General features: G+C 38.4%; 1 protein-coding gene across 1 annotated transcript; it reads left to right on the top strand.

Moving 5' to 3' along the window:
- The first annotated feature begins 1417 nt into the window (after positions 1 to 1417).
- Positions 1418 to 25316, top strand: LOC122279478 (proteasome subunit alpha type-3-like). The gene is made up of 10 exons (XM_043090158.1): positions 1418 to 1666; positions 1833 to 1872; positions 1957 to 2040; positions 2864 to 2937; positions 16199 to 16285; positions 16372 to 16456; positions 16603 to 16649; positions 18458 to 18523; positions 24025 to 24115; positions 25037 to 25316. Exons 1-10 carry the CDS (start codon positions 1563 to 1565, stop codon positions 25106 to 25108), a joined length of 750 nt encoding a protein of 249 aa, XP_042946092.1. The 5' UTR covers positions 1418 to 1562; the 3' UTR covers positions 25109 to 25316.
- The last annotated feature ends 1188 nt before the right edge of the window (positions 25317 to 26504 follow it).

The following is a 26504-nucleotide window of genomic DNA, read 5'->3' as shown; positions in this document are numbered from 1 at the left end:
ATGAAATACAAGCTCGTACTAACTGAGCTACAATCTTAGGAGTTGTTTCTTCTTTTTCTATTTCCTCCTTTTTGGTTGCTCAGCATAATTTCAAACAATCAAGTCTTGTTCCCCACAAATTAGCTTTAAAAGTTGTCTAGAGACTAGGTAGAATATGGTAAAAGTTTGCAAAGCTTTTTTTTTTAACATGTTTATTATCCAAGTTTGGTTTTAAGTGATTGCCTATCACAGAAATAAAACACAAACATTCTTGTGTTTGTGAGCAAAACACAAACATTCTTGCTTATGGGTGTGTGCACAATTTAAATGCAAAAAATTACAAATGTTACAGTTTTGCCTTTGTGTTACATCCTATTAACAGTCTGATAATTTTTAAAGAACAAAGGAAATGTTAAATTAATAGTATTTATTATTATATACAGTAAGATTGCTGATTTAATGTGGGGCTCAACTTTTGAATGAGCAGCCAAAACTAAAACAATAGAAAATTAACCAGACTTCATCTAAATATTTTAGCTAAACAAATTTTAATGATTTTATTAAGCATCAGCAATGGCTTAATTATTGTCAAGTCTAAAATTTGACTAAGATTAAAATTTTTGGCTAAAGTCAACATCAATAAAGATATTAATCAACAATGAACTAGCCATTTCAAGTCAAAATAATAATATAATATTATATATTTTAATAATAATTATTTTATTTTATTTTTTTAATATTTTACAAATACACTCCATATATTAATTAATAATTTAATTTTACTTAAAACTATTATTTTCCAACTATTTTTTTCCTCAATCTAATTATCCATCAAACATATTTGAAAATATTTTATTCATAAAATAACATTTGGAAGATAAATAATGCTGGACCAAATTTGGAGCAATATATGAAAATAATGTTGCTCAAAGCTCAATCGAGCTTTGGCTATTCCAATGAAGACTAATTTTGGCATAATTAGCAATAATTTGACTAGTCACCAGTCTTCTTAATTTGTGAATAGTAATAAAATAATTTATAAATAGTAATAAAATAATTTAAATTCAGATATTTTATGAGATTTAGGAAGATGAGAGATAAAAAGTTAAATAAAAATATTATAAAATTAAAATATTGTTAGAATATAATTTTTTCACATAATATTTATTTTAAAATTTAAAAAAGTTGAATTATTTTATATGTTTTGTTTAAAAATTTAAAAAAGTTGTAATGACTAAGTAATGATCAGATAAAAAAATTAAAAATTTTGAATTAAAAAATATTAATATTTAAATAATATTTAGATGTGAAAATGAGATAATATAAAATAAATTAAGATAATTTGTAAAACCAAAATTGCATTAATTTTTTTAACTACGCGAAATGGTAGAAAATAAAACACAATAATAATACTAATAATAATAATAATAACAAGTCCGGTGCTGAGTGAATTTCTTGAGAGGAAAGAGAAGGAAATGGGTGGGGGAGGCTTTAGTCATTCGTAGCTCGAAAGTAAATTTGAAGACTGACACGCAGAGAAGTAGAAGAAGCAAGGAGAATCGAAACGAGGATCAGGCGACAGTATGAGCAGCATAGGAACGGGTTATGATCTTTCAGTGACTACATTCTCCCCCGATGGCCGCGTCTTCCAGATCGAGTACGCCGCCAAGGCCGTCGACAACAGCGGGTTACTCTCTCTCTCTCTCTCTCTCTCTTCTTCATCTGGTTCCGGAGCCACAAAACCATAGGCTTATTAGTCCAAATGAGATTATCCGAGAACCAACCATGTTACTGGCTACAAAGTTTCAAACCTTTTCTTTGTTCGGTGATTTTGATTTTTCTTATTATTCCAGGACTGTGATTGGCATCAAATGCAAAGATGGGATTGTAATGGTAAAATATTTCTCTAATTTATCTTCTTATATATTTGAATATCGGGCAGTCTCTGATGTCGATATATTCTCACGGGGAATTTAGGGTGTGGAGAAGCTAATTGCTTCGAAGATGATGCTACCTGGTTCCAATCGAAGAATTCATTCTGTTCATCGCCACTCCGGCATGGTATTATATGTTCCAATTATTCATTTTGTTTGGTTATAATCGGATGTAAATGCTGCTATATAATATTCTGGTATAAATTGGTGTAATTATTTTGGATATTTCATCTGCCTTCATTGCAAATGACACAATTATGTGATATATGTTTAAGTCTCCTTGTTACTAAGTGAGACTTGGTTTAGTGTTCTTACCCATGGTTTTGTTGGGTTTCTTTAGAAGTGACCCTTGATAAGGTAAAGATGTATGCAGAAATGCAGAGGAACATGTATCATAAAAATCTATATGTAAATATTTGATCTCCAAAGCACTCACTCAATACTTGAATGACTTTATGTGATGATTATGAGTTATATCTAAAACCATTTTTACAGTCCAATCTTCATGTGACTTTGCAAAAAGGTAACCTTTATTTCTGTTGCCTCCTTTATTTTCCAAATAAGTAGGTAATAATGAAACTTGATCAAGTGAGCTTTTGGAAAGCTGGAAGAAGCAGGAGTAAAAGCTGACTTTATTGGAGGTTTTGTCATAAATGGGAGCTTTCATTCCTTAAGAGTTAAGACGAGCCATGTTTATTTATAAAGAACACTCTTTGAGGTGGAAATTGTCATTCTATACTCAGTTCTGAGGTTTACATTCAAACAGCTTTTTGCCTAAACGCATGGAGAATCTATAACCCAAGCAATAAGGGTAGAATGATTATTGTAGTGTCAGATAGTTTTGTTCTTAAATGGGCTAGAATCAATCTTATCCTTATCCAACATCTTATTCTTAGATACTATTTCGATCTATATATATATATATATATATTTTTTTTTTTCAAATACAGGCTGTGGCAGGATTAGCAGCAGATGGGAGGCAAATTGTTGCCCGTGCCAAATCTGAAGCTACTAATTATGAAAGGTTTGTATTTTGAACCTGAATATCTGTTTAGTGTCACAGTTTCTCATCACTAGCTCTTTCTATATGTAAAGATAAATCTTTCTCCTTCTTTTCTTCCCATTTTTACTTGCTATCCTTCAACCAAATGCCTCAAAGATACATTGTAAATGTACAAACTAATTTGCTAGATATTTGCATATTGTAATATAAAAAAAAAAAAAATCATTTTGCCTTCTGACTTGACGAGGTTTGGAAGTGAAAAAATTTCCTTTCGAGCTGAAGCAACACCCTCTTTGTAACAACCCAGGGAAAGCGCTAGCCACATTTGCGCTATGAATTCCAAAAAGACTAGTTATTTTGAAACATTTCTAGAATCACTTGTACAACCCACTTTAGCTTGTAGGTAGCCAGTGTCGGACTTAGCATCTATGCATTTCTTTATAGAGTAATGCTAGATACAGGCCTAGGGTGTGCAAGTTCTGTGCAGGCTCTTTGAAAAAAAGTTGGATCCACCATGAAGAACTGGATTTTTGGTCCTCTTTTTTTCAACGGGCTTGTGCAAGGCTTGCACACCCTAGGTCTGTACAAATGTGGGTTATTCATATCCCACATGTGGGATTGGAGTGTTACAAACTCCCTCTATTAAATTCCTGATGTCCTCGTTTGGAGGTCTAGGCCATGTTATGCAATGTTTCAATATTGAGTAGTTGACCTTATTAGGTGGCTCTAATACCATATGTAACAACCCAAGGAAAGCGCTGGCCATATCTATGCTATAATTGCAAAAAAGACTTCAATTTGAAATTTGTCTAGATTGGTTCCCCAAGAGAATAGAGAGCATTGCCTGGAGAAAATGAGAGAGAATATTAGATTGGAAAAGCAAATTGTTGTTCGCCAGAGGTCAACTAATGCTTATATCTTCGAGTATTCTGATACACATGTGAAAAGTTTAATCTTAAAGTAAATCATTTATGAAGCCCATTTTCACTTAATATGTAGTCAATGTGGAATCTAACACCCATGGCTACCTTTATAACTTATCAACTCTATTATGTGCATTGTTCATATTCCAGATTTGGGATTGAGGGGTTACACGTGAGGTGGCAATGAGGGAGAGGGAGGATATGTAAATGTGCCGTGTAAAGATTGAGGTAGAGGAGAGAGATGATCTGAATGTGATTCTTCTTTTGAGATGTTGTAGTAGTGGCAAGAGCAGTTGGGGTGCTCATGAGTATATCATAGGGTCGGGTGGTCAGCATTTTGTTTACCCATTATTGACTTCCTGCTTGAAACATGATCAATATGAAAGGTTTATTGGTTTTGTAGACCTGAATTTAGTTCTTCTTCCTGGCTTTGTAACAGTGTAAGTAAATAGTCTCCAGGGTGCTAGAGAGTATAGCAAAAGGTCAGTGTTCTACCTGCCTTGATTGACTTCTTACTCAACACGTGTCAGAAATCCAAGGGCTATTCTAGTTACTGACCTGATACATCTTGGAAGTCAATATGTTGTGTTGGCTCATATTAGAAGAAATGGCTTAGGTCGTTTGTAATGGACTCTTGAACAGCCTTATTCTGCTTACTTCATCTGATGATGCCATCTGTTTATGTTACGAAGAATTACAAACTATAATGGGAATGCATATTTGGTCATAACTCACATGGCTACATTTTTGCTTAGTTGAAATGCCAATGCAAACAAATAAATTGGACATTCGTACCTGGCTTACTAGGTTTGCAGTCACTTGCAGCACGTGTCGTGCACTCATTTTTCATAAATCATGTTACTGGATATTATGGTAAGGGACTGGCTCCCTAACATAGATGGTATTTATCCTAAAAAAAAGAAGAGGGAGAAAAGTTACAGTCATGGTTTCATCATAAGTGCCTAATGTGTGAGTGCATCTATATAGAAAACTTTATATTTTGTAATTGCTTGTCTACTTTTGGATATTTTGTTTTACATGGACTTGGTCTGGTTTTACGGTACATGTCCAATTAATGTGTGAAACCTTAACCCCGAGGGGTAGCTCAATTGGTCAGGCCTTGGGTTTGCTCCCCAATGGTCACTAATTCGAGTCCCCTCAGGGCCACTGGAGGATTTACCTGGTCGTTAACTTCAGGGCCCCTTGGGATTAGTCGAGGTGTGCGTAAGCTGGCCCGGACACCCAAGGTTATCAAAAAAAAAAAAAAAAAACCTTCTTTTTTTTTCTCTCATATATTCTCTTGACCTTTTGTAACACTCTGGAGTGAGTATAGGAAGGATGATGAACGAGATCTCACATTTTCTGAGATAAGAATTTTTTTTTTTTTTTGGTAAGTAATAAACTTTATTGATTGAATGCAACTAGGCAAAGCCCATGTACACAGGGGGTATACAAAAGGGACACTTAATTACACTCTAGCAAGTTGAAAGGAAATCAAAAACTCATGAACATCCCCTCCCTTTAGTACAATAGCCGAAAACCATTGGACCAAAGAAAATACAAAAAAATTCCAGATTTCCCCCATTGTTCTCTCCTTGTTGTTAAGGAATCATCCTCCACATCGCAGCCAGCTGTGAACTTTGATGGTGCCTCTTCCAGCAAGCTAAGAGATCCACCACCCTCTTGGGCATGACCCACTTCAACCCAGCCCTACATATAATGCCATCCCAAAGCACCCTCACCATTTCGCAATGCAGAAAAATATGATCAGTCATTTCGCCATTCTTCTTGCAGAGGTAGCACCATTCCTACACAATCATCCCCCTTTTCCTTAAATTGTCAGCAGTCCAGGCAAAAAATTCAACTTTCGATGGCACCAGAACCCTCCATATACTCTTCCAAGGGAACAATTCTGGTGGTCTTGCAAGGGAACTCATAGGCTGGTCTTGCAGCACCTTATAAAATGAATTGACGGAAAATTTTTTGTTCCCTGATTGTTTCCACAGTATTCTATCTCTCCCTTTCCCTCCTATCTTCGTGGGGTAAGAAAAATGTAAAAACCTACTACCTCCTCCAATTCCCAATCTTGCACATTTCTGGAAAAAGACAAATTCCAATGCACTATGCCATTAGCACGACTCAGCACATCAGAAACGGCCACCTGTTGACACCTCCACCCCTTTCTAATAAACTTCCAAAGACCCACCCCATAAGTCCCCCTACCCTCCTTAGAGCTCCACCCCCAATCACATCCGTACTTCCCCTCCACTACCATTCTCCACAACGAATTCTCTTCCGATTGAAATCTCCACAACCACTTTCCTAATAAAGCTTTATTGAAAGTGTGCAAATTCCGCACCCCCAAACCTCCCATCTCCTTTGGACTGCACACCTTAGGCCACCCCACAAGATCAAATTTGTGTTCCTTACCAAACCACACCACAAGAACTCTCTAAATAGTTTTTCAATCTGATTAGCCACTCCCACCGGTAAAGGAAAAAGAGAGAGATAGTAAGTGGGAAGGTTTGAAAGGGTACTTTTGATAAGAGTTACTCTTCCACCTTTTGCAAGGTAAAGCCGCTTCCAACCCGCCAATCTTTTTTCTACCTTCTCTACAACCTTGTCCCAAATGGAATTTGCTTCAAAAGAGGCTCCCAAAGGAAGTCCGAGATAACTCAAAGGAAGAGCTGCCACTTTACAACCCAACAAATCAACTAGGTGGTCTATATTCTCCACCTCCCCCACCGGGACCAATTCAAACTTTCCCAAGTTTACCTTGAGACCCGAAACTGCCTCGAAACACAGGAGTACAGCTCTTAAAGCTTTAAGTTGTCCGCTGTCCTCATCACATAAAATTAACGTATCATCTGCATACAGTAAATGGGAGATAGATAACCCATTACTATTATTTCCTGCAGAAAAACCAGCCAAGAACTGACCCCTTATCATAGCTTCCAACATTCGACTCAATGCCTCCATTACAAAAAGAAAAGAAAAGGAGATAACAGATCATCTTGTCTCAAACCCCTCGAACTTTGGAAAAATCCACAAGGTTCCCCATTGACTAGCACGGAGAACCGAGTAGTTGAAACACAATGTTTAACCCAGCCACACCACCTATCACCAAATCCGCATCTCCTTAACATATAGAGCAAAAAATCCCAGCACACATGGTTGTAAGCCTTCTCCATATACAGCTTGCAAAGGACTCCCACCATCCCTCAACCGGCTGTCCAAGCACTCGTTCACTATCAAAACTGAATATGTAATTTGACGGCCATGAACAAATGCATTATGAGGTTTGGAGATTATATTATCCATCACCAAACTCATACGACTTGCTAGCACCTTCGAAATGATTTTATAAATCCCTGCTACCAAACTTGTGGGTTAAAAATCTTTCAGCTCCATGGCCCCTGCATTTTTGGAATGAGAGCGATAAAAGTGGCATTAAGGGACATCTCGAACTTGTGACAAAAATGAAACTCTTGAAAAACCCGCATCACATCATTCTTCACCACATCCCAGCACTCTTGAAAGAAAGTGATAGAAAAACCATCGCGTCTCGGGGCTTTGTCTTTACACATACTACGCACCACTTGATGCACTTCGTCCTCCTCAAATGGTCTCTCCAACCACCTAGCAATACTATCATCTAGCTGGTCAAAAGACAAACCATCCAATTTGGGGCGCCACCCCACCCCCCCCGACTCTTTAAAAAGCTCCTCATAGTAGCTCACTATATGAACATCCTCCGTTGCTTGATACAATGTCTCTCCCGATTGGATACCCTCTATAACATTGTTCCACCTATGTGAGTTTGCCATTTTGTGGAAGAACTTAGTACATTTGTCTCCCTCCTTCAACTATAACATCCTAGATTTTTGTCTCCAAGAGATTTCTTTCTACAACAAAACCCTCTCTATCTTCGCCACCACCTCAACCTTCCTCAAAAGAGTTCTCCTCATTAGCCCCCCTGCTTCTAGAGAATTCGATTCCTCCCAGAGAGGACTCTTTTGCTCATCCGTGTGTCTAAAAGCCTCAATATTTCACTGCTTAAAGTCAAACTTTAGAGCTTTTAATTTGGTGGTCACTATGAAACTGGATGTGCCATGGAATGAATAAGAGGCCCACCAATTCCTCACCCTCTCCACGAAATCAGTTGATTGAAGCCATATATTCTCAAATTTGAAATAACGTTTACCCCCCCTGAATGCCCCTACGGTCTAACATATTGGAAAAATGATCTGAGCAAACCCGAGGCAATCGCTTTTGACATAAATCTGGATACTGAGACTCCCAAGAAGTAGAGATTAGAAATCTATCCAACCTTGGCCCTCCTCTACTGTTAGACCACGTAATGCTTCCCTCATGCAAGGGGAGATCAAACAAATTAAGATAAAAAATCAGCTGCAATAAATCCTCCATCGCCCTTGTCAAAGAGGAAGCCCCCCTCCCTTTCACGAGGGAAATGAACAACATTAAAGTCCCCGCACACTACCCAAGGGAGTTCCCATAAAGTATACAAACCCGCCAATTCCTCCCACAAATAACTTCTGTCTCTATCAACATTAGGCCCATACACTCCTGCAAGAGCCTGCTCCCACCCATCCTCAATGTTCTTGAAATACCCCGCAATAGAATAATTCCCACAGTAAACCTCTACTAGTTCCACCACTCCTATCCCACATCAACAACACCCCACCTGAGGCCCCCAAGGAGGCTAAATAGGTCCACCCCACAAACGAACAGTCCCATAAGCTACGAATGATATTTCTGTCAACATAATGCAGCTTGGTCTCTTGAAAACAAACCCGATATCCACTTTCCAACTACGAAGAAGGGATTGGATGCGAAGTTGCATATTGACATCGTTGATCCCCCTAACATTCCACGACAAAATTTTAGGATGCATGAGTTAAACAGCTTCCCCGCCCCTTCACCCTTTCCTGCCCAACACTATCCTCCTTATTGTCATAATTAGTGCACGCCAATCTTTTCAGCTCTCTTATCTTTTTTAATCGCTGACTTCATAGCCGTTGATCTACCTACTTGGATAGCCACTAAAAGGGCCTTAAATTGCTCCCCATAACCTTCACACGAAATCCCAATCCATTGTTGTAATTCTGCCACCCAATCCCGTGCCTGAGGGTTTGGAATGGGTGGGATGGCACAAAGAGGAGTGGGGCTACCCAACTCCTTCAGTTCATCACCCCCACTTAGAAACCCCACCTCCCCCGTAACTCCTCCACCCTTCTCATCCCCTTTGGATGAAAGAGCCAGACTGCACTCCTTCAGTTCCGCCCCTGTTGAGAAAGCCATACTGCACTCCCCATTCAACTCCTCAGTAGACATCCCATTCGATACCTCAGAGAGCCAAACTGTCTCACTCTCGCTGCTACCACCGACGAATAAATCACCCACCCATGGGACTAGCTCCCTCCAAGGATCCTCCCCTATTGAAACCTCCCTCGATGAAGCCTCATCCGCCTCCTCCCCTTCCGCTACCAACTCCTCCACAACCATCCCTCCTCCATTTCCTCTCGTCGAGGTGACTGTTGAGACCCACTGTGATGTTCGACGGCAACCGGCGAATCTTTTTGTGCTGGTAAGGGGTCTGGTTGGGCTCGTAACGATGCCACAGGAGGTTGTGTTAGGGACCTCGGTCAAGTCCCTAAACACTATGATGCTTTGGTCTTGTGTCGCCTTCTAATGATTGAATGTTCTTCGTCGTATTGCTTGGTCTTGGCTAGGATATGGCAATGAAGAGTTCCTACGTTAATGAAGGTATGGTGTTTAGTAATGGATTTGATGATGATAATGAATTCGGGTTATCTAAGTGGTGAATTTGTGTGTTTGATGCGACGTAGGACGGCTTGATGATGACCCTGGGTGTTGGCACCACTTGGATGATGATTAGGGTTGATATGGTGAAGTGAGGCTATTTAATGGTGAATGAATAGGGCTGCGAGTTTTGGAAGAGTTGTTTTGGGTAGTTTAGGGTTTTGGTTAGGTCAAAAATGGAAAGGATATTAGGATTTGTGATGTATAGGATGAGATCTAAAAGTGTGGGAAGTGTTTTAGGGTTTGAGGGAATGATTTAGGAATTGGTGGAGGCTAGGGTTAGGGTTTCCTAAAATATAGGAAATCCTAATGGGAATTAGGGTTTTTGGCTAGGATAGTTGAGGCAATAGATCTAGGGTTTTATGGCTTGATGGAATAGATCTATGATAAGATTTGGATCTATGGAGGCTTATGAAGGAAAGTGTATGGAAAGTATGTGGTAATGAGTAATTTGGCTAGATCTCTTGGGAATGGTAGATCTAGGATGTTATATGAATGAAGGATATGGAAAATATGGAATTGAATATGGTAGGCGTGATTTGTGTTGGAATGTGAGAATGTGCAAGATTTTATAAGATCAATGGAAATATATGAACAAGTAGGAAAATATATATGGACAGAATAAATGACTCAACAAAGGAAAGATGAAGACTCTCTTTTTGGTATATATGGATATTTTGAGAAATCAAAGAAAAGTAAGAATAACGCTTAGAATATGTTTGATACACAAGAAAATAAAGATGGACAAACTAGGAAATAAACAAGAACAAAGATAGGTAATTGAATGGAAAAACGAAAATACTCATAAGATTGATAAATGAATCATCACCCCTTCACAAACATCAAGTTGAAGATTCTCTACTTAGGATTCACACGAGTTGCACCCAAATAGCCCAAGTGCTAAGCACCGAAAAGAATAATCTCAAGTCACTAGTCCTTCCACAAGGGAAATATGCCGAAAGATGTAAAATGAAATGCTAAGGGTCCTATTTATAGACTAACCTAGTTGGAAATCCTAATAGGTTCCCTAAATAATGAAATGACTAAAATAATTAATGATAGTGGCATGGGGCCCATGGGGGCCCACGACAATAGCCCTTGGTGGCTTGATTTGGCCAATGACATTGGCCATGGGCAAGCTGTGCATGTGGCTGGCATGACCTAAGCATGGGCTTGGGCGTTGGGCTGCCCACGAGTGCTGCTTGACATGGCTGGCATGGCTATGTGCGTCGCTGACATGGCCAGGCTGTGTGCTGTTGATGTGTGCTAAGGCATGTCATGGCATGGCCTTGGCGTGCTGGTGGGCATGGCATGGTGTCATGTGTTGGCCAGATGGTGGGCACGACATGGTGCCGTGCGCTGGCTCTGCCTGGCCCAGGCAGGTGGCCTAGGTGTTGGTGCTGCAAGGCACTGGCTGGAGCTGTGTACTGGATGGCATGCCTAATGGGGCATGCCATTAGCCTCGCTGCTGCTATTGCTGCTGAGTGTTAAGCTATTGGGTACTACCACGTGTCAAGGGCATGTCATGGCTGGAGCCGTGGCATGCTTGCTGGGCTGTTCTGGGCGTGCCATGGCATGCCTATGGGATGTCTGTGGTGCTGACATTGGCATGCCTACGGGATGTCTGTGGTGCTGACATAGGTGTGCCATGGCAGGGCATTCTAGTGATGCTATCAAGTGCGTGCCATGGCATGTTTGTGGGGTTGTCGTGCGTGTGCCCTAGCAGGGGCCATGGCATGCTAGCGGTGTTGTCAAGTGTGTGCCATGGCAAGGGCCATAGCATGCCTGTGGGGCTGTCATGCACAGGCCATGGCATGTTGATGGAAGCCTCATTCTCAGTCACTTGTAATTGGCGTGTTGAGTGATTAGATCTACAGTTTTTTGCTTGATGGTTGAGTAGATCTAAGGTTACTTCAAAGCAACACAAATATCCAAATTGGTTGTTGGTAAAAATTAAGACTGGCTCAGGTTAGCACTTAACTCTCAAAGGATTTGAAGAGAAAATTCTCATTCATTGAAGAAAACAATAATAATAATAATAATAATAATAATAATAATAATAATAATAATAATAATAATAATAATAATAATAATAATAATAATAATAATAATAATAATAATAATAATAATAATAATAAAAATAAAAATAAAAATAAAAAACAATGCAAGGGACCGAAATATAAATAGAAAAACCTTTGGGTTGGTGCCACCTTGCCTCCCCTCTCTACCATTAACCTAGATCTAGATCTAGATCTCAATCTTAGATCCACTCCTAAATTTAAGGAATCCTAAGTTTAAAGAAACATCTAATGCCTAAAATAAAGGAAATAAACTAGGAATTAAACATAAACATGTTAAAAATAAATAAATCTCTAAATAAAATGAACATGGCCGGCCACCACTATGACACCCACACCCCTAAATTTTAGAAACTTGTCGTCTTGTCATCTAACCTTATCATCTTGTCATCCAACCCCTAAAATCAAGGAATTGGCCGACACATGAAACTCCTCTAGTTGCACTTGTTTTGGATGCCCATTGCCTCACCACCCGAGCCATGCATGCAACCCAATGCAACCCTCCTAGCCTCGGCACGCCTAGCCCACCTAGTGGCATTGTGAATGGCTCTTCTTGCATCTTCATCACATGTCTGTGGACCTGTCATGCACATGCTGATGGAGATGCAAGAAGAGCCATTCACAACGTTACTAGGAGGACTAGGCTTGCCGAGGCTAGGAGTGTTGCATTAGGTTGCATGCATGGCTTGGGTGGTGAGTTGGGTGTCCAAGACAAGTGTAACTAGAGGAGTTTCATGTGTTGGCCAATTCCTTGATTTTAAGGGTTGGATGACAAGAAGGTTGGAAGACAAGATGACAAGTTCCTAAAATTTAGGGGTGGGGGTGCCATTCATAGTGGTGGCTGGCCATGTTCCTTTTATTTAGAGATTTATTTATTTATGATATGTTTATGTTATTTCCTTGTTTAATTCCTAGTTTGTTTCCTTTATTTTAGGCATTAGATGTTTCTTTAAACTTAGGATTCCTTAAACTTAGGCTTGGATCTGAAATTGAGATCTCGATCTAGATGTAGGTTAAGGAAGTAAGAGGGGAAGGTGTAGGCAACAACCCTAGGGTTTTTCCTATTTATATTTTGGTTTGCATTGTTATTTCATCATTATTATTATTATGTTTTCTTCAATGAATGAGAATCTTCTCTTCAAAACCTTTGAGAGTTAAGTGCTAGCTCGAGCTAGTCTTGATTTTCACCAACTTGGATCTTTGTGTTGCCTTGAGGTAACCCTAGAGCTAGCAAACCAACAAGCAACAAACCCTAGATCTAATCACCCATCACGCCAATTACAAGTGAGTGAGAGTGAGGCTTCCATCACATGCCTGTGAGTGTGCTGATGGGCTACTAGGCATTCTGATGGTGCTGGGCATGCTGATGGTATTGGGCATACTGATGATGCTGATGGTGCTGGGCATGCTGATGGCCCGTGGGGCTGTCAGGGCATGTCAAGGCATGACCTGTGGGGCTGTCATGGCATGTCAACAGCAGTGTCAATGGGCTGTCAGGGCTGAGCCATGGCCTAGTCAAATGGAAAGACGTGAGCCATCTTCTAATTGACCCGTGCCATTCCCGCAATCTTTCTAGGGTCTATACTAGGCCCATAGTGAAGTCTTCCAAGCTAAGCTCGACCCCATAAGTGGCCCAATCTCGGATGTCCTGCATGTCTAGGACCTTGTCCTAGGACCATTTTTGTTGGGATCTTGACAGGGTGGCTCAAGCCCTTGGCCGATATATTGGTTGATACCCGAGATGCCTTCCAAACAAACTTAGGGCCTGTTGTTTTGCTTGGCCCAGGGCCCTTTGAAGGCCCAGACTGAGCCGTTTGCCTTATGTCTTTAAAGCCCGCGTCTCGGCCCAAGCCCATCTGCATAATTCCCTTTCCTTTAATGAAGCGTTTAAGCAAGTTTATATCTTCCATTAGTACCCCCACTCTTCCCTCCATTTCAGCTAACACTTTTAACATACTTTCCTCATTTACACCCGACATCACGCTACCATCTTCCTCTCCTCTCTGAGCACCTTTCGAAATGGTGATACCTGGCAACTCTGCAAGCTTCACGGCTCAAGGCATAACCCGCTGAGCTTGGGTCACCTCGCTGTATGTCCGAAAACCTACTGCCATCAAACATGAATGAACCACCCGCAATGTGCCTCCATCTCTGCCGCCCACTTTGTTTCTCCCACTCGAAATAGGGGAAGGAGAGGTGAGCTCTTTCAAGGTATCCCTGAAGTTCCTCCACCCCTCCCGCTTCCTCCCTTTCGGCACCACTAACAGGCCTCTCCTCTTCTCGTGGCCAACCATCGAAACAAAGAAAAATCTGCCATTGTGATTGCAACCCCTCTGCACAACTAGCACCTGGTTACCTTTCCTTTGAGTTCTAAGGAACTTAGATGAACCCAGGGAAGCTACACACTCCATCACGACAAAACCCAACCACCCTAGAGCTTCGTGGTCCGCCAAAATGTATTTCACCACGCAGCGACTGCTCTCTGTGATTCTCCACCACCTTTCATTTTCCTTCCTAAATGCAAATGACTTCTGCTCAATAAACACCTCTCTGCAACACCCCATCGTGACCAACCAACACCACAAACCAAAATAGATAAAAGGAAAAACGATAATGAAAAAGAAAATGGGGAAGTTCCCGACAGAAGGCATCGAGGAACAAGGGACTTAAACCCAGTGAGGAGTGCCGGTGATGAGATTACGAAAATGCATGAAGACATGAAAATGTACGGAGAGAAAATGGCTAATTCTTTTGGAGGATGAGCCTAAATGTGGCTTTGAACGTTTCTTAGATCATTATAAATGGTATCAAAGTCAATATCTTGTTTTTTTTGATAAGTAAAGTCAATATCTTGTTAGAAATGTGGAACTTGATCTGTACCATTGTAGGAAGGCTTGATGAGGTTGTCTAGGATTTGAGTGGTCTAGATTGTACACCCTAGATTGAGTATAGAAAGGGTGTTAAATGGGATCTAACATTGTCTGGCAGGGAAAAATTATTGTGGTTTATAATGATTTCAAGAAACTCCGATTGTAACATTGACTAGTCTTTTGGAATAAAACTAAATATGACTTGGATTTTTCTTAGTTTACTACAAATTCTCTGTAATGTTATGATATTTTAATTTATTTTTTTGAGTTAAATACTAAGTCCGTTGTTGTGGTTTACCTTTTGGACAAATTTGTCCCAATACTCCAATTCGAACATTGTAATCCCCATGCTTACGACTTTGATTTATTTGATCCTTCCATTAGTATGCTGTTAATAGTTAATTACATATGCCCCCTCAACCACAATGGAAAATTGATTTGTAAAAGAAATTAACAATTAATCTAAAATTAAAAATTACATAAAGAATAAAATCTTGTTGCAACCTAGCATCCTAGGTCTTGACCCAAGTTGTGTGGCGAGTTAGGCAACATTGGTCATTGTGACCTAGGAGGATCAGCTTGGGTGGTGACCCCCGCCCAAGCATCACCTTGGTGGTGAACTTGGATGCAATCCTGGTTGCACCTAGGCAGCTTGGGTTGCAAGATCTAGGCTGTGCTTGGGTCGTGCCCAGACACACCCAGGCATCTCTTGGGTGGTGACTTGTCTCTTGTGACTCAAGTGTGGTCTAGGTCGCAGTTGGGACTTGCAACCTAGTGTGGAGCCCAAGCGTCGCATGTTTGTGACCTAGGCCATGTGGGTTGTGGCTTGGGTTGCAACCTAAGTGCCTAGATTGCCACCCAAAATTTTACCATTTTATTTTAAATTTTTGGTGATTTAACTGTTTTTTAATTTCATTTTACATGTCAATTTATCATTTGGGTTGACATGGCATATTTAACAGAATATTAATGGCATATTAATAGAAGGATCAAAATGATCAAGGTTGAAAGCACATGAAAAGTATAGGGACTAATCAGTCCAAAAGGTAAATCACAGACTGTTTTAGTATTTAACCATTTTTTTAGTTTCGGACCCATTGCATCTCAAAAGTCTTGAACAACATATATATATATACACGTGTGTTTGTATGGATATAATTTTTAAAGGTAAGTTTCAAACAATATATTACCCGTCAACTGGTTGGTATCACCTACCGATGGTCCTGTTTCAGACCTTATGTGCTACGTGATGCCAGCTACTATGACATGGGGAAGAAACAAGTGTATTTTTACATGGCTTCATAACCCAATTGAAGCATCTGTTTAACCTGGTTGGCGGGCAAGGTTTTATGAATTTTTGATTACTGGTAACCATGTACTTCATATATATGGTCGTGTTTGCATCCTGGAATTACATGCTCCTATTTGCTTTTATAAAGGAAAAAATAAGACCCCTAATGGAAATATGCCCTTATAATTTAGCCCAAAGTCATGATCCGTCCAAAGTCTCAAATCTGCCTTTTACATTGTTGCACTTTTATCTCATTTTCATGGGACTTTCATGCAGTGTATATGGTGAACCAATTCCTGTCAAGGAGCTTGCTGATCGTGTAGCTAGTTATGTTCATCTGTGTACACTCTATTGGTGGCTCAGGTTTGACGAGACAAACCCAGTAGTTTCCATTCATTTTTATTTTTTTCTCATTATTATCCTTGGGGGAATAACTGATGGTGCTGCAGACCTTTTGGATGCGGAGTTATTCTTGGTGGCTATGACAGAGATGGACCACAACTTTACATTGTTGAACCCTCAGGCATTTCATATGTGAGTTAATTTTTTTATTAAAATCGACAATAAATGAACAAGATCAATTCTTTTGCCTTTTAAATCATCATTATTCATGAATCAATTGTAATATTGAGTTATATTGTTTTTCTTTGTTCCAAAATGGCTTTTGGCATTTGTCATAGAGGTACTTTGGTGCTGCAATTGGAAAAGGCAGGCAGGCAGCTAAAACGTAAGTTATAGCTGTTTATCAAATTCATGGAGCAGCTAAATGATGTATTACAACTTCACAATTTCGTTGAACACATATTTTCCAATTGATGTTATTATAGCCCTACTTTTAAACTTCTCAAAAATTTACTTCTCTCTCGCTCTCTTTTTGTCATAATTCTTATCATGCCTTAACCCTGCCTGTGGGTGACTTCATCCCAACCTTGCCTAAGGTTATGCTTCTACAAAAGTTTGATCTTAGGACGTCTTGAATGGGTATTGTACTTTTCAATGCTTTAATTGGTATATTTTGCATGAGAGATCTGCCACAACTAAAATCAAAATGAAGTTAATTTGCTACAGAATTACATATTTCCTGTGCTTATTAAATAAACTATCTTTTTCTGGTTATTTGGATGAAAGTTAATGGGATGTTTGTATGCACGCTTTTCTTGAAAATTTGTGAAACTTTTATAAAAAATTTAAACATAGCCTTTATGGGGTTTTGTAAAATTGGAAAGACCCATTAACAATATATTTGGATTGAGAAAGTTTTTAGAAATGCATAAAAATGGTGGGGGAAAATATATTTTGAAAGAAGATTTTTGTGAGGTTTTATGAGTTGTGAAAATTTATTTGGTTTCTTTTTGTTAAGAAAATCAAGATAATAGGGGTTGGCTCAAGTGGTAGAGGCCTTGGGCTTGGAGGTATGCTCCTCCCAGGTCTAAGGTTTAAATCCCCTTGGGTGTAAACAATTTCTAGGGTCCATCAGACAGGGGCATTTTCCCCTTAAATTACCCGTGGTGCACTTAGCGGGAAACTTCTTATTGAGGCTTGTGCACCCTCGGGATTAGTCGGGATGCCGTTCCTGGACTCCTGGTGTCAATAAAAATAAAAAAAAAAAAAAAAAAAAAGACAAAATCAAGATAAGATGTTTTGATGATTGAGATTGTTTTGGTGTAAAAAATGTTTGTACAAAGAAAATTTTGATCAAATTTACATTACACTTTGTTCCCAAACATGGCCCAAGAATATGGTGGTGTCATGTTTATACGGTTATTAGTAATGTAAGGGCTCATTTGGATTTAGAGAGTGTTTCATCTTATCTCATTATTACAACTTTTCCAAATTCCCACACAAAATATAATAAACAATTCAGCATTTTCAAATCCCAAAACAATATTAATATTAAAAAATAATATTTTAACAATATTTTATTCAAATTTCAACTTTCATATAAAACTATATCATTTTATCTCTGAATCCAAATGAGCCCTAAGTAACATATGCATGAGTCTTAACTAGTACAATCACATGGTTGTAAATTATAATCGTGACGTCTTATTGAAGAATACCCCCTAGGGTTCGACTTGAGTGCTAAAACCTTGGTCTTGATGGCATGCTCCCTCCAGATTTAAGGTTTGATTGGCTGCAAACAATTTATGAGGGGGGATATCTCATTGAATTACTCGAGGTGCATTTGGAGGAAACTTATTGCTGAGGGCTTGTGCACCCCTAGGATTTGTCAGGACTTGTTCCAAACACCCGGTGCCCAGAAAAAAAATATCTTATGGGACTACATTACTCAGAGAAAGATATCTTATGGTAGTAAATCAGGCGTGGGGCATGTAATGCTACTAAATTTTGTCCATAAGGATTTTAAAATCTAGATGAGTGCTGCTGCTATGTTATGTTATGTTGCAATGTTTTAATTCATCAGTTATACAACTTATTCCGATTATAGTTCTTTTAATTGAATTTTGATTATGTGTTTTGCACTAGAATACATATTAAAGTGATGCTGCTGATATAATGAAATAATATTTTCAGAGAGATTGAAAAGTTGAGGCTTTCAGACTTGACTTGCCGTCAAGGGGTTGTTGAAGTTGCCAAAATGTGAGTGTTGTTACTACTGTTATGTAAATTTTGTATCTTGCCTCTATGATGTCAATATCTAGTTTTAGAGTTTTCCTCTCTATTTTATAGATTTTCTTTTTGATAAGTTATCAAAGATCTTATTGAAGAACACATGCAAGACATACAATCATAAAAGACATGCAATCATTCATAATTTTTCTTTTCTTTTCTTTCTTCCATTCATTCAAAATCATTACTACATATATACAGATCATCATATAGCAGAAGCTTTAATAAAATTCCATTACATCCATCCACATGCTTTTATGGTAAAGGGTACATCGAAAGTGCCATCAACAGATAATCTTTGCTTTATAATAATTGAACCCAAGATTTAAGAGAAAGAACATTACATCTATACTAAAGAAATAAAGATATATGCATGATTACTACACACTTTAGAAGGAACATTATATATATATTGAAAAAATAGACGTGTGGTCATAGGTACTTACCTCTTAGCTTCGAGCAACAAATGAATATGTCAATAATCACCTATTCAAGCATACACATATTACCACATGAATTCCTAATCATTTTTTTTTCTTTTTTATTTATTTATTATTATTATTTTTTTTATGGGTAAAAATAAATTCCTGATCAAATTCCTACTACCTAATTAAGGAATGGACTTTCATTGAATGGGGATATCACTCTTGGAGGTAGTTATTGTACTGTCCACTTAAGGGTAGCAACTAATGTAACACTCCCGTCCTCTAGGGTTAGGAATGCTACTAACATTTAAAAGATTTTCATACAAGACAGGCATAAAAGGTTCTATAAATTAAAAAAAAAAAATGAAATTTATTAGATAAAAGAGTTGAAATAGCATTTATTAACAAAATCCAAGTCTTGCGCTTTTTCCAAACGTCTCAAATATTAATAATCATGAAATCATTATTTTAAAAGGTTCCTGAGACAGCATGGAAAAGCTACTTTCTCTAATGCTAGCTCTCAGTCTATTGAGACCTCCATCTCATCTCTTGAGCTATGTCTTGTCCTACAGCTTCATCCTCACAATCTCCTCCACCTGGAAAATTGATACAAATATTATTCGACTACTCAGTAGGCAGTTACATCATATAGTTAACAATATAATAAGATAGATTTTTAGTTATAAAAGGCATTCTCAGTCGAACTTTCAGTCATATACATATTTATGTAGACTTTCTTTAATCTGTCTATTGCCAACGCACTATTACCCCTTGCAAAAGGGTTAGTGGTCCTTGTAATCATGGCTCCTCCCTTGACTTTCGCGAAAGAACCTTGTACTCCATAGGGAAGGACATTACTAGGCACACTGCCAGCAAGTCATTCCCGGTGTTGCAATCACCGCTTTCCCCTCGTACCTTAAAACTTCTCCACTCATGGCCCATTGGGAAAACAATTAACTTAAAGTATGCATTCATTATCTTTCTTTTTTCCTCTCCTTTCTTTATCTTTCATTCATTTAGCATATGATATTTCTATACATATATCATGGCAAGTGGCAGCATACATGCAATCTCATTTTGCATTCATTATGTTTTTAATAAAAGGTACATGTAACATGGGCTACCAATGAATGGACTATAAATCATATCGTCATTGAAGCATTTACATATTTATAACTTTGCAAGAAGAGCATTTTTTTCATTTTGTTTACATAAACAACGAGAAGTTTTTTGATAGGTAATAAGAGATTTTATTCCAAGTAAATAGGCATAGCCCAAGTACACATGAAGTATACAAGAGAATACACCTAAATACAAGCTAAAACAAAATAGAGCTAAAGTAAGGCATTACAAATATCCAATCCCTCACAAGATTGTGCACCCAAAAATTTAACGTGCTGAAAAAAGAATCCCTAAATTCCCCCATTGTGTGTTCACAATCATTGAAGCACCTCCCATTTCTCTCAAGCCATAAACACCAAAACAAACACAAAGGAATCATCCTCCATTCAGCTGTACTGCCTCTTTGGGATCTTGTAGTCATTGTCTAAAGTGAAGAGGTTGCTGTCAAAACTTTGACAGCAGCTGTAACATATGTATGCATTCATCTAAATGTCATGCTATGTGTGGTTTTGAGGGTTATTCAAACCCCTAACAGGTAACATGATTTTGCTCAGACCTAGTCTTAGGAATATGAGGGTAATTTCGGTTTTAGGCCATCTGGGGTTACTGCCAGCACTCCCTTTTTCACGCTTGATGGAAATTTCATCATGTTTTTATGACTTTTTTAAGGAAACATGGAACTAGGGCTCTCAGTCATAGGTCAATGATGACTATCATGCTGGAATTTTGGCCTCTAAGGTATATTGGTGTTGTTAACAGCAACCCCTTCCAGATTTTGATGATAGTTTTACAGAATTAAAAGGCCGTGCATGTCAGCATTGTCAAGGTTCAGGTATTTAATTGGTGACGAAATCTCTCTTTTCTGGTGTTCTTGATGCTAAAAACAGGGACAGCACCATGTGACAAAACTTGACTTGAATTTTATGGATGAGTGTGTGTTCGAGCATGCCCTATGGTCTAAATTTCGTTATGAACATGAAAACTCGGCAGATTTGCTCACCTAGGGTTCAGCCAGATCAAGAATTTGTGGTGCTTATCAGCTGTAATCTCCTTGGTACCTGGGCAGCCATAAGTAACTGGTTTTTTGGAAAAGTCTGAAACAGAAGAAATAAAAGAAAGAAGCACAGAGGTTTGGGAGATATTTTCAGTTGAAAAGGACATTTGAGGAAAAAAGGCAGCAAGGTAAATTTGTAATTACCAAGGTTTGAAGTCTGAACATGTACAGAGGCTACAAGATATTTTGCTTAAAAGGATTACCATAAAAATTTGACAAATGACAGTGGGCTGCAAATTGCCACGTGCATGGGTTGAAAGGGTCTTTTAGAAATTATTTAAATCACTAGGCAGAAACCAAAAGCAAGCTAAATAATTTACAGAAATGCTAGGGACAACCGGCCTGTGTCCCTGCCGTGGCCTTGGCTCCTACGTGGCACACACTCTAGACGATGTCGTTTAATTTGAACAACAAAACGAACCGAGCCACCCACTTCATCTTCTCCCCATCTTCGTCTCTTCACCCAACTTCAAAACCCATCATCTTCGCCGTTCTCTTCACCCACCATCAACTCCTCCCCACCAAATCACCCATCTTTTGGTTTCTAAAACTTGTTGTGAAATGAATGGAGAGTCTGCTATGCCCTAATGCATTTTTTTTTTTCCCCTTTCTGGCTCTTATTTTTTTTCTTTCTGTTTGTCATCAAACCCAAGCGTGATTTTTCTCTGTTTTCTCAGCAATGGAACAGACTGTTAGGGACTATTGTCTTGTGTGATTTTCTTCTATTTTCTCGGCAACCAAACAGATTTTCCTCTGCTTTCCTCTGTTTTCCTCAAGGTTCTTCTGCCAGGCTTCGAGCTTGTCTTTGTTTTTTGTGGGTAACTGCAGGTCGGCGTGGGTTTGTTGGCTCTGGTACGGGGGTGAAGACAACGGGGCTGGAGGTTTGGGGGAGAGGGAGGACAATAGGGATGGAGCTTTGTGGAGAAGAGAAAACATAGAGTGGCTTCGTAGATTTCATGGAAAAGAGAGAACACAAAGAGACACCAAAACCAGTGGGAAATTGTTTCTGTTTCTCGAGGTCTTGATGGGATGAGAACGCGGAGGGAAATCAAAGGGAAGAAGAGGTAAAGAAGGAGATCGAAAGAAATGACGAGAAAAAAAAAAAAAGCAAAGGAATCCTATCTCAAAAGAAAACGACACCGTTGTGCTTTTTATGCCATGTAGGACACGAGGCTGCAGCGGGAGCATCTCGCGGTTGTACATAGCGTTTTTCGAAATACAAAGAGTTCATTTGAGAGGAAGTTCATGTGATGGACTCACCGTGAGAGAAGAAGAGTCTGGGTGGCGGTGGATTTGAGAACTAGTCATGTTGGCACAAGCGAAAAAGTGCAGGTTTCTTTCACTGTGTAGGAGGGATTTCTTGGGTTTATTCCTTAAGGGTCTCGGGTGAGTTTTATAGATGAGCGGAAGGGAGGTATAGTGAGTGATCTGGAGGGGTTTGAATTTGACTAGACTTTGGGAAACTACTTCCACAAGGAAAGAAACACTGAGAGGATAAGAGCTTTTTTGAAGTGTTAGTTCCTGATTAGGAAATCAAACAGAGAATCAAAAGGGGCTTACGGTTATCGGAAGATGAAATCCTATTCAAAACAAAATACCCTCTCAAAACATATATGATAAAAATAACAATAAATATAGTAATAATAATAATAATAATAATAATAATAATAATAATAATAATAAAATCACACTTTTGGGGTCCGGATGTTACACTTCTTTCCAATAATTTGTCAAGAAATCTTTAATAGGTGAAACTCAATTTTATTAGTGATTTTAGAGAAGTATAAAATTGACTAAAGTTTTTTTCACGCCTTCCCTTGAACATTACACTACCATAGTGGAACAAAGATGAGATTCACCAGATCTTTCACTTGGGAACCTAGTCATGTTAAGATTCCTGCCAACTCACCACGGTAATTCCCACCAATTCTAAGGACCATTAAGCTCCTCCCGCAAATACCTTTTTTGTTGTCGGAGTTAGGCCCTTAAACATCTGCAAGAGCCCACAAGAAACCATCTTCTACATTTCTAAAAGAACAAGCCACCATAAATTCCTTCATACAATCTGCCAATTTCTCCACCAGCCTGTTATCCTACATGACCAAAACTAGGGCTGTACACCAAACCGAAAAACCAACCTCCACTAACAGAAACCGGCCGTCGGAACCGGCGAAGAACCGGTCCGCGGGCGAGTTAAATATATAGGAACCGATGTCGGCCGATTCGGTTTTGGTTCTCCTGTGTGAAAAACCGCTGAACCGGTTGACCCGTTCTTATATATATATATATTTTCTGTTTCTAGGATCTAAAACGATGCCATTTCACTCAAATGACACTGTTTCAAAATGCGATTAATAAACCATCCCCACCCCCTTTCTTCTTCTTCCCGTCTTCTCCTTCCTCAGTCCTAGGTTTTCTCTACAACTCTCTTCCCAGACTCATGGCAGGCGATGGCGCGGCTTCCCTCCTTTGTCCCAGAGATGCCGATGGCAGACCGAAGACCGCACCAACGCACGTCGACACCAAGACTATCAGTTTTCTCTCCCCAGTTGACCGGTTTCGGCCGGTTCTAAACACCATTCTCCAATGTCGGTGAGACGTCAGTTTGCCACCGAAACTGCACTGAACCCATCGGTTTTCACCCCTAACCAAAACTCCATTGGAGGTCTCTTTGGAAGCTAAATATTAAAGAGATGGTAATGGAAGAAAGAATTTGTATTTTTGCAAAGTGGGTTTTGGGAGTAGGTGGGTTTTGGGAGTAGGATTTTTCTCATTTTATTTAAAATGGGTAGTATCTATTTAGTGTTAAATATGAGGTATTTTGGTCATTTTGTTTCTAAAAGTGACAAGTTGACGCTAATGCTAAGCAGCATTTACGGAGTACATGATGAGGCAAAGGATAAGGACTTTGAATTGGAAATGAGCTGGGTCTGTGATGAGTCAAACCGTCAGCATCAGAAGGTATCACTAAATTTCAATTGCAGTGAAAAAGCTTACTATTTTTGAGTTAATTTTTTGATATTGTATCCTCTCTCTGTCACCCTTGCACATTAGTCTAAACAGCCCAGTTGTCTGCCCGTGTCTTGTGGGTGGCATGCTTTTGCAGTTAGTTCAATTATTCATATATAGCTGAGGGTCACCCAAGTTTTATTTTGAAGGTTCAGTTTTGCTAGTTTGTTTGTCTGTATTTGTTTTGTTTCTGTTTTTCTTTTTCTTTTCTTTTTTTAAGAAAGTATTGAAGAGCTGAAGTTTTTTAAAAGGAAAAAAAAAACTGGAGATAATTTTGTCTCGGGAGGTGAATAAAGAGCAGGCGAAGACCTGTTAGAGTCCTTGACAAAGGTTTTTATTTTTATTAAGTTGTGTAAATCAAGTGTTTCTTAGTCTGGAATGTAATATTTTGGCATTAGGCTTGTTTAACTTGACCTAGACTCCCTATCTCTGAATCTATAGACTCCCTATCTCTGAATCTATGGAATTCCTCAAGATGCTGGTTCTTTTGGTAAATTAGGTGTGCAGTTTTAGACTCTTCCCTATATTTGCATTGAGGGCCGGACCTAGATTATGGTGCTGGAAGTGCCATTTTACAGATCTGCACCAGCTTTCCTGTATCATTGGAAATATCCATTGAAATTTGAAGGCATGCATGATCAAGTTGTAGCTCCCTGCAAGGAAATTAAGGCTTTCTCATGATCACGTTCTTAAATTGTGTAAACCAAACCTGGTTGTTTCCTATCCCATACCTGCTGATGTTGGATTGATTTTACCTCCGAGCTATTTATGGTTCTGACCCGCCATTAGTTTATCCATTTGGTTTGGTGGCATTGCTTCATGCCACTTTTGCTATCATCTTAGGATATTTCTTTTTCTTTGAATTCCTTTCAGGTTCCAGATGAGCTTCTCCATGAAGCTAAGGCAGCGGCTAAAGCAGCTCTGGAAGAAATGGATGCTGATTAGAGGAGCATACCTATTGTTATTTTTGTCTTGTTTTAGTGGCTGCACTTCAGTTTGTAATTGGATCGTTCCAGAACATCCCACAAATTAAGCTATGGATAGAATGATGTTTTTGTTTTCTTATAATCCGTTAATATTTATTGCTGCTACTGTAATTTAGATAAATGGTCAGTTTCATATCTATTGACAGGAGCAAACCATCAGTTACTAATCGGTATCCAGTCAGTAGCTTCTGGGAGTATAGCTTTGAATATGATGGTGATTTCATTTGAAAACAAGACCAGAATGGACATCGAGAAAGAGGAAAGCACAAAGAAAAGTTGAAAGAAGACTGACGAGAAAGCACGTCAAACGAAATCTGTTTACTGGGGACCCCCCCACCACCGAAAATAATAATAATAATAATAATCACCCTCTTTCTCCAATCTGAATAATGTTCTGCGTTTGGATTTAAAGAGTATTTTCAACACTTCTCACTAATATTTATTATTTTATTATTACTTTTTATTTATTTTTATAACTATTTATTACTTTTTATTTACTTTTTATTATTATTAATTACTTTATTAATATTTTTTATCTACTTTTATTACTATTCACAACTCTCAACATCCAAACTCACATGGCAAGAGCTAACAACTATTTTAGTAAACTGCACTCTTTGCATGATGGAAATGACTCAATGAGGTTGATCCCGGAAAGTTTTGTAATCTCGCGGAAAAATATAAAGGATAATAGACTGTAGTTTCTAATTTCAATTCAAATCTAACAAAATTAAATAAAATATAACTTTAATATAATCAATACATATTTGTGTAAGTTGTAGATGCCTGCTTATTTATGGAAAAAGGCAAATAAGTCGGGTAGAGGACGTATAATTGAGATTTTTTTAGAGTTCTTGAAAAGATTCTGGGATTTAAAGTAGGAAAGAGACAGATATATGAAATGAATTTCATAACATTCATAAAGCATTTAATATTGTCCAAATAACTTATTTGGGCAACTATAAATGCTATGAAGTCATTTCATCTATCTATTTCTCTTCTACTCTGAATCTTAGAGTTCAGTTAAGAATTTTAGGGGATTTTAATAATTGGGGTGAGTATTGACTTAGTCAGAGTTCAAATTTGAATTTTGACTCTGATTCTAATCCAACTCTTAAATTGCTAGAGTGGAGTTGGATTTGGACTTTTAGTTTTGGATTTTTTCTTTTTTATTTTTTTAGTTTCATAATTAACCCATTTAAAAAATAAAGTTTGTAAGCTTTCAAATTTCAACTTTTAGCAAAATTAAAAACTAAAATTAAATCATTCACTACTAATTTATTTATATGTTAATATCTAACTTATTTTTGTACTAGACTTATACTATAGTGTTATATGTTATTATATTATACTAG

The sequence above is a fragment of the Carya illinoinensis genome, chromosome 10 (assembly GCF_018687715.1).
Source record: "Carya illinoinensis cultivar Pawnee chromosome 10, C.illinoinensisPawnee_v1, whole genome shotgun sequence".
Classification (NCBI taxonomy): Eukaryota; Viridiplantae; Streptophyta; class Magnoliopsida; order Fagales; family Juglandaceae; genus Carya; species Carya illinoinensis.
The sequence above is the reverse complement of the archived record's forward strand: the minus strand, read 5'-3'. Positions and strand labels throughout refer to the sequence as shown.

Excerpts from the sequence above, each read along its gene's own strand:
- LOC122279478 (XM_043090158.1), top strand. The coding sequence starts at position 1,563 with ATGAGCAGCATAGGAACGGGTTATGATCTTTCAGTGACTACATTCTCC. Across the intron at positions 1,667-1,832 it reads AAGGCCGTCGACAACAGCGG|GACTGTGATTGGCATCAAAT; the intron begins GTTACTCTCTCT and ends TTATTATTCCAG. Across the intron at positions 16,650-18,457 it reads GGCAGGCAGGCAGCTAAAAC|AGAGATTGAAAAGTTGAGGC; the intron begins GTAAGTTATAGC and ends TAATATTTTCAG.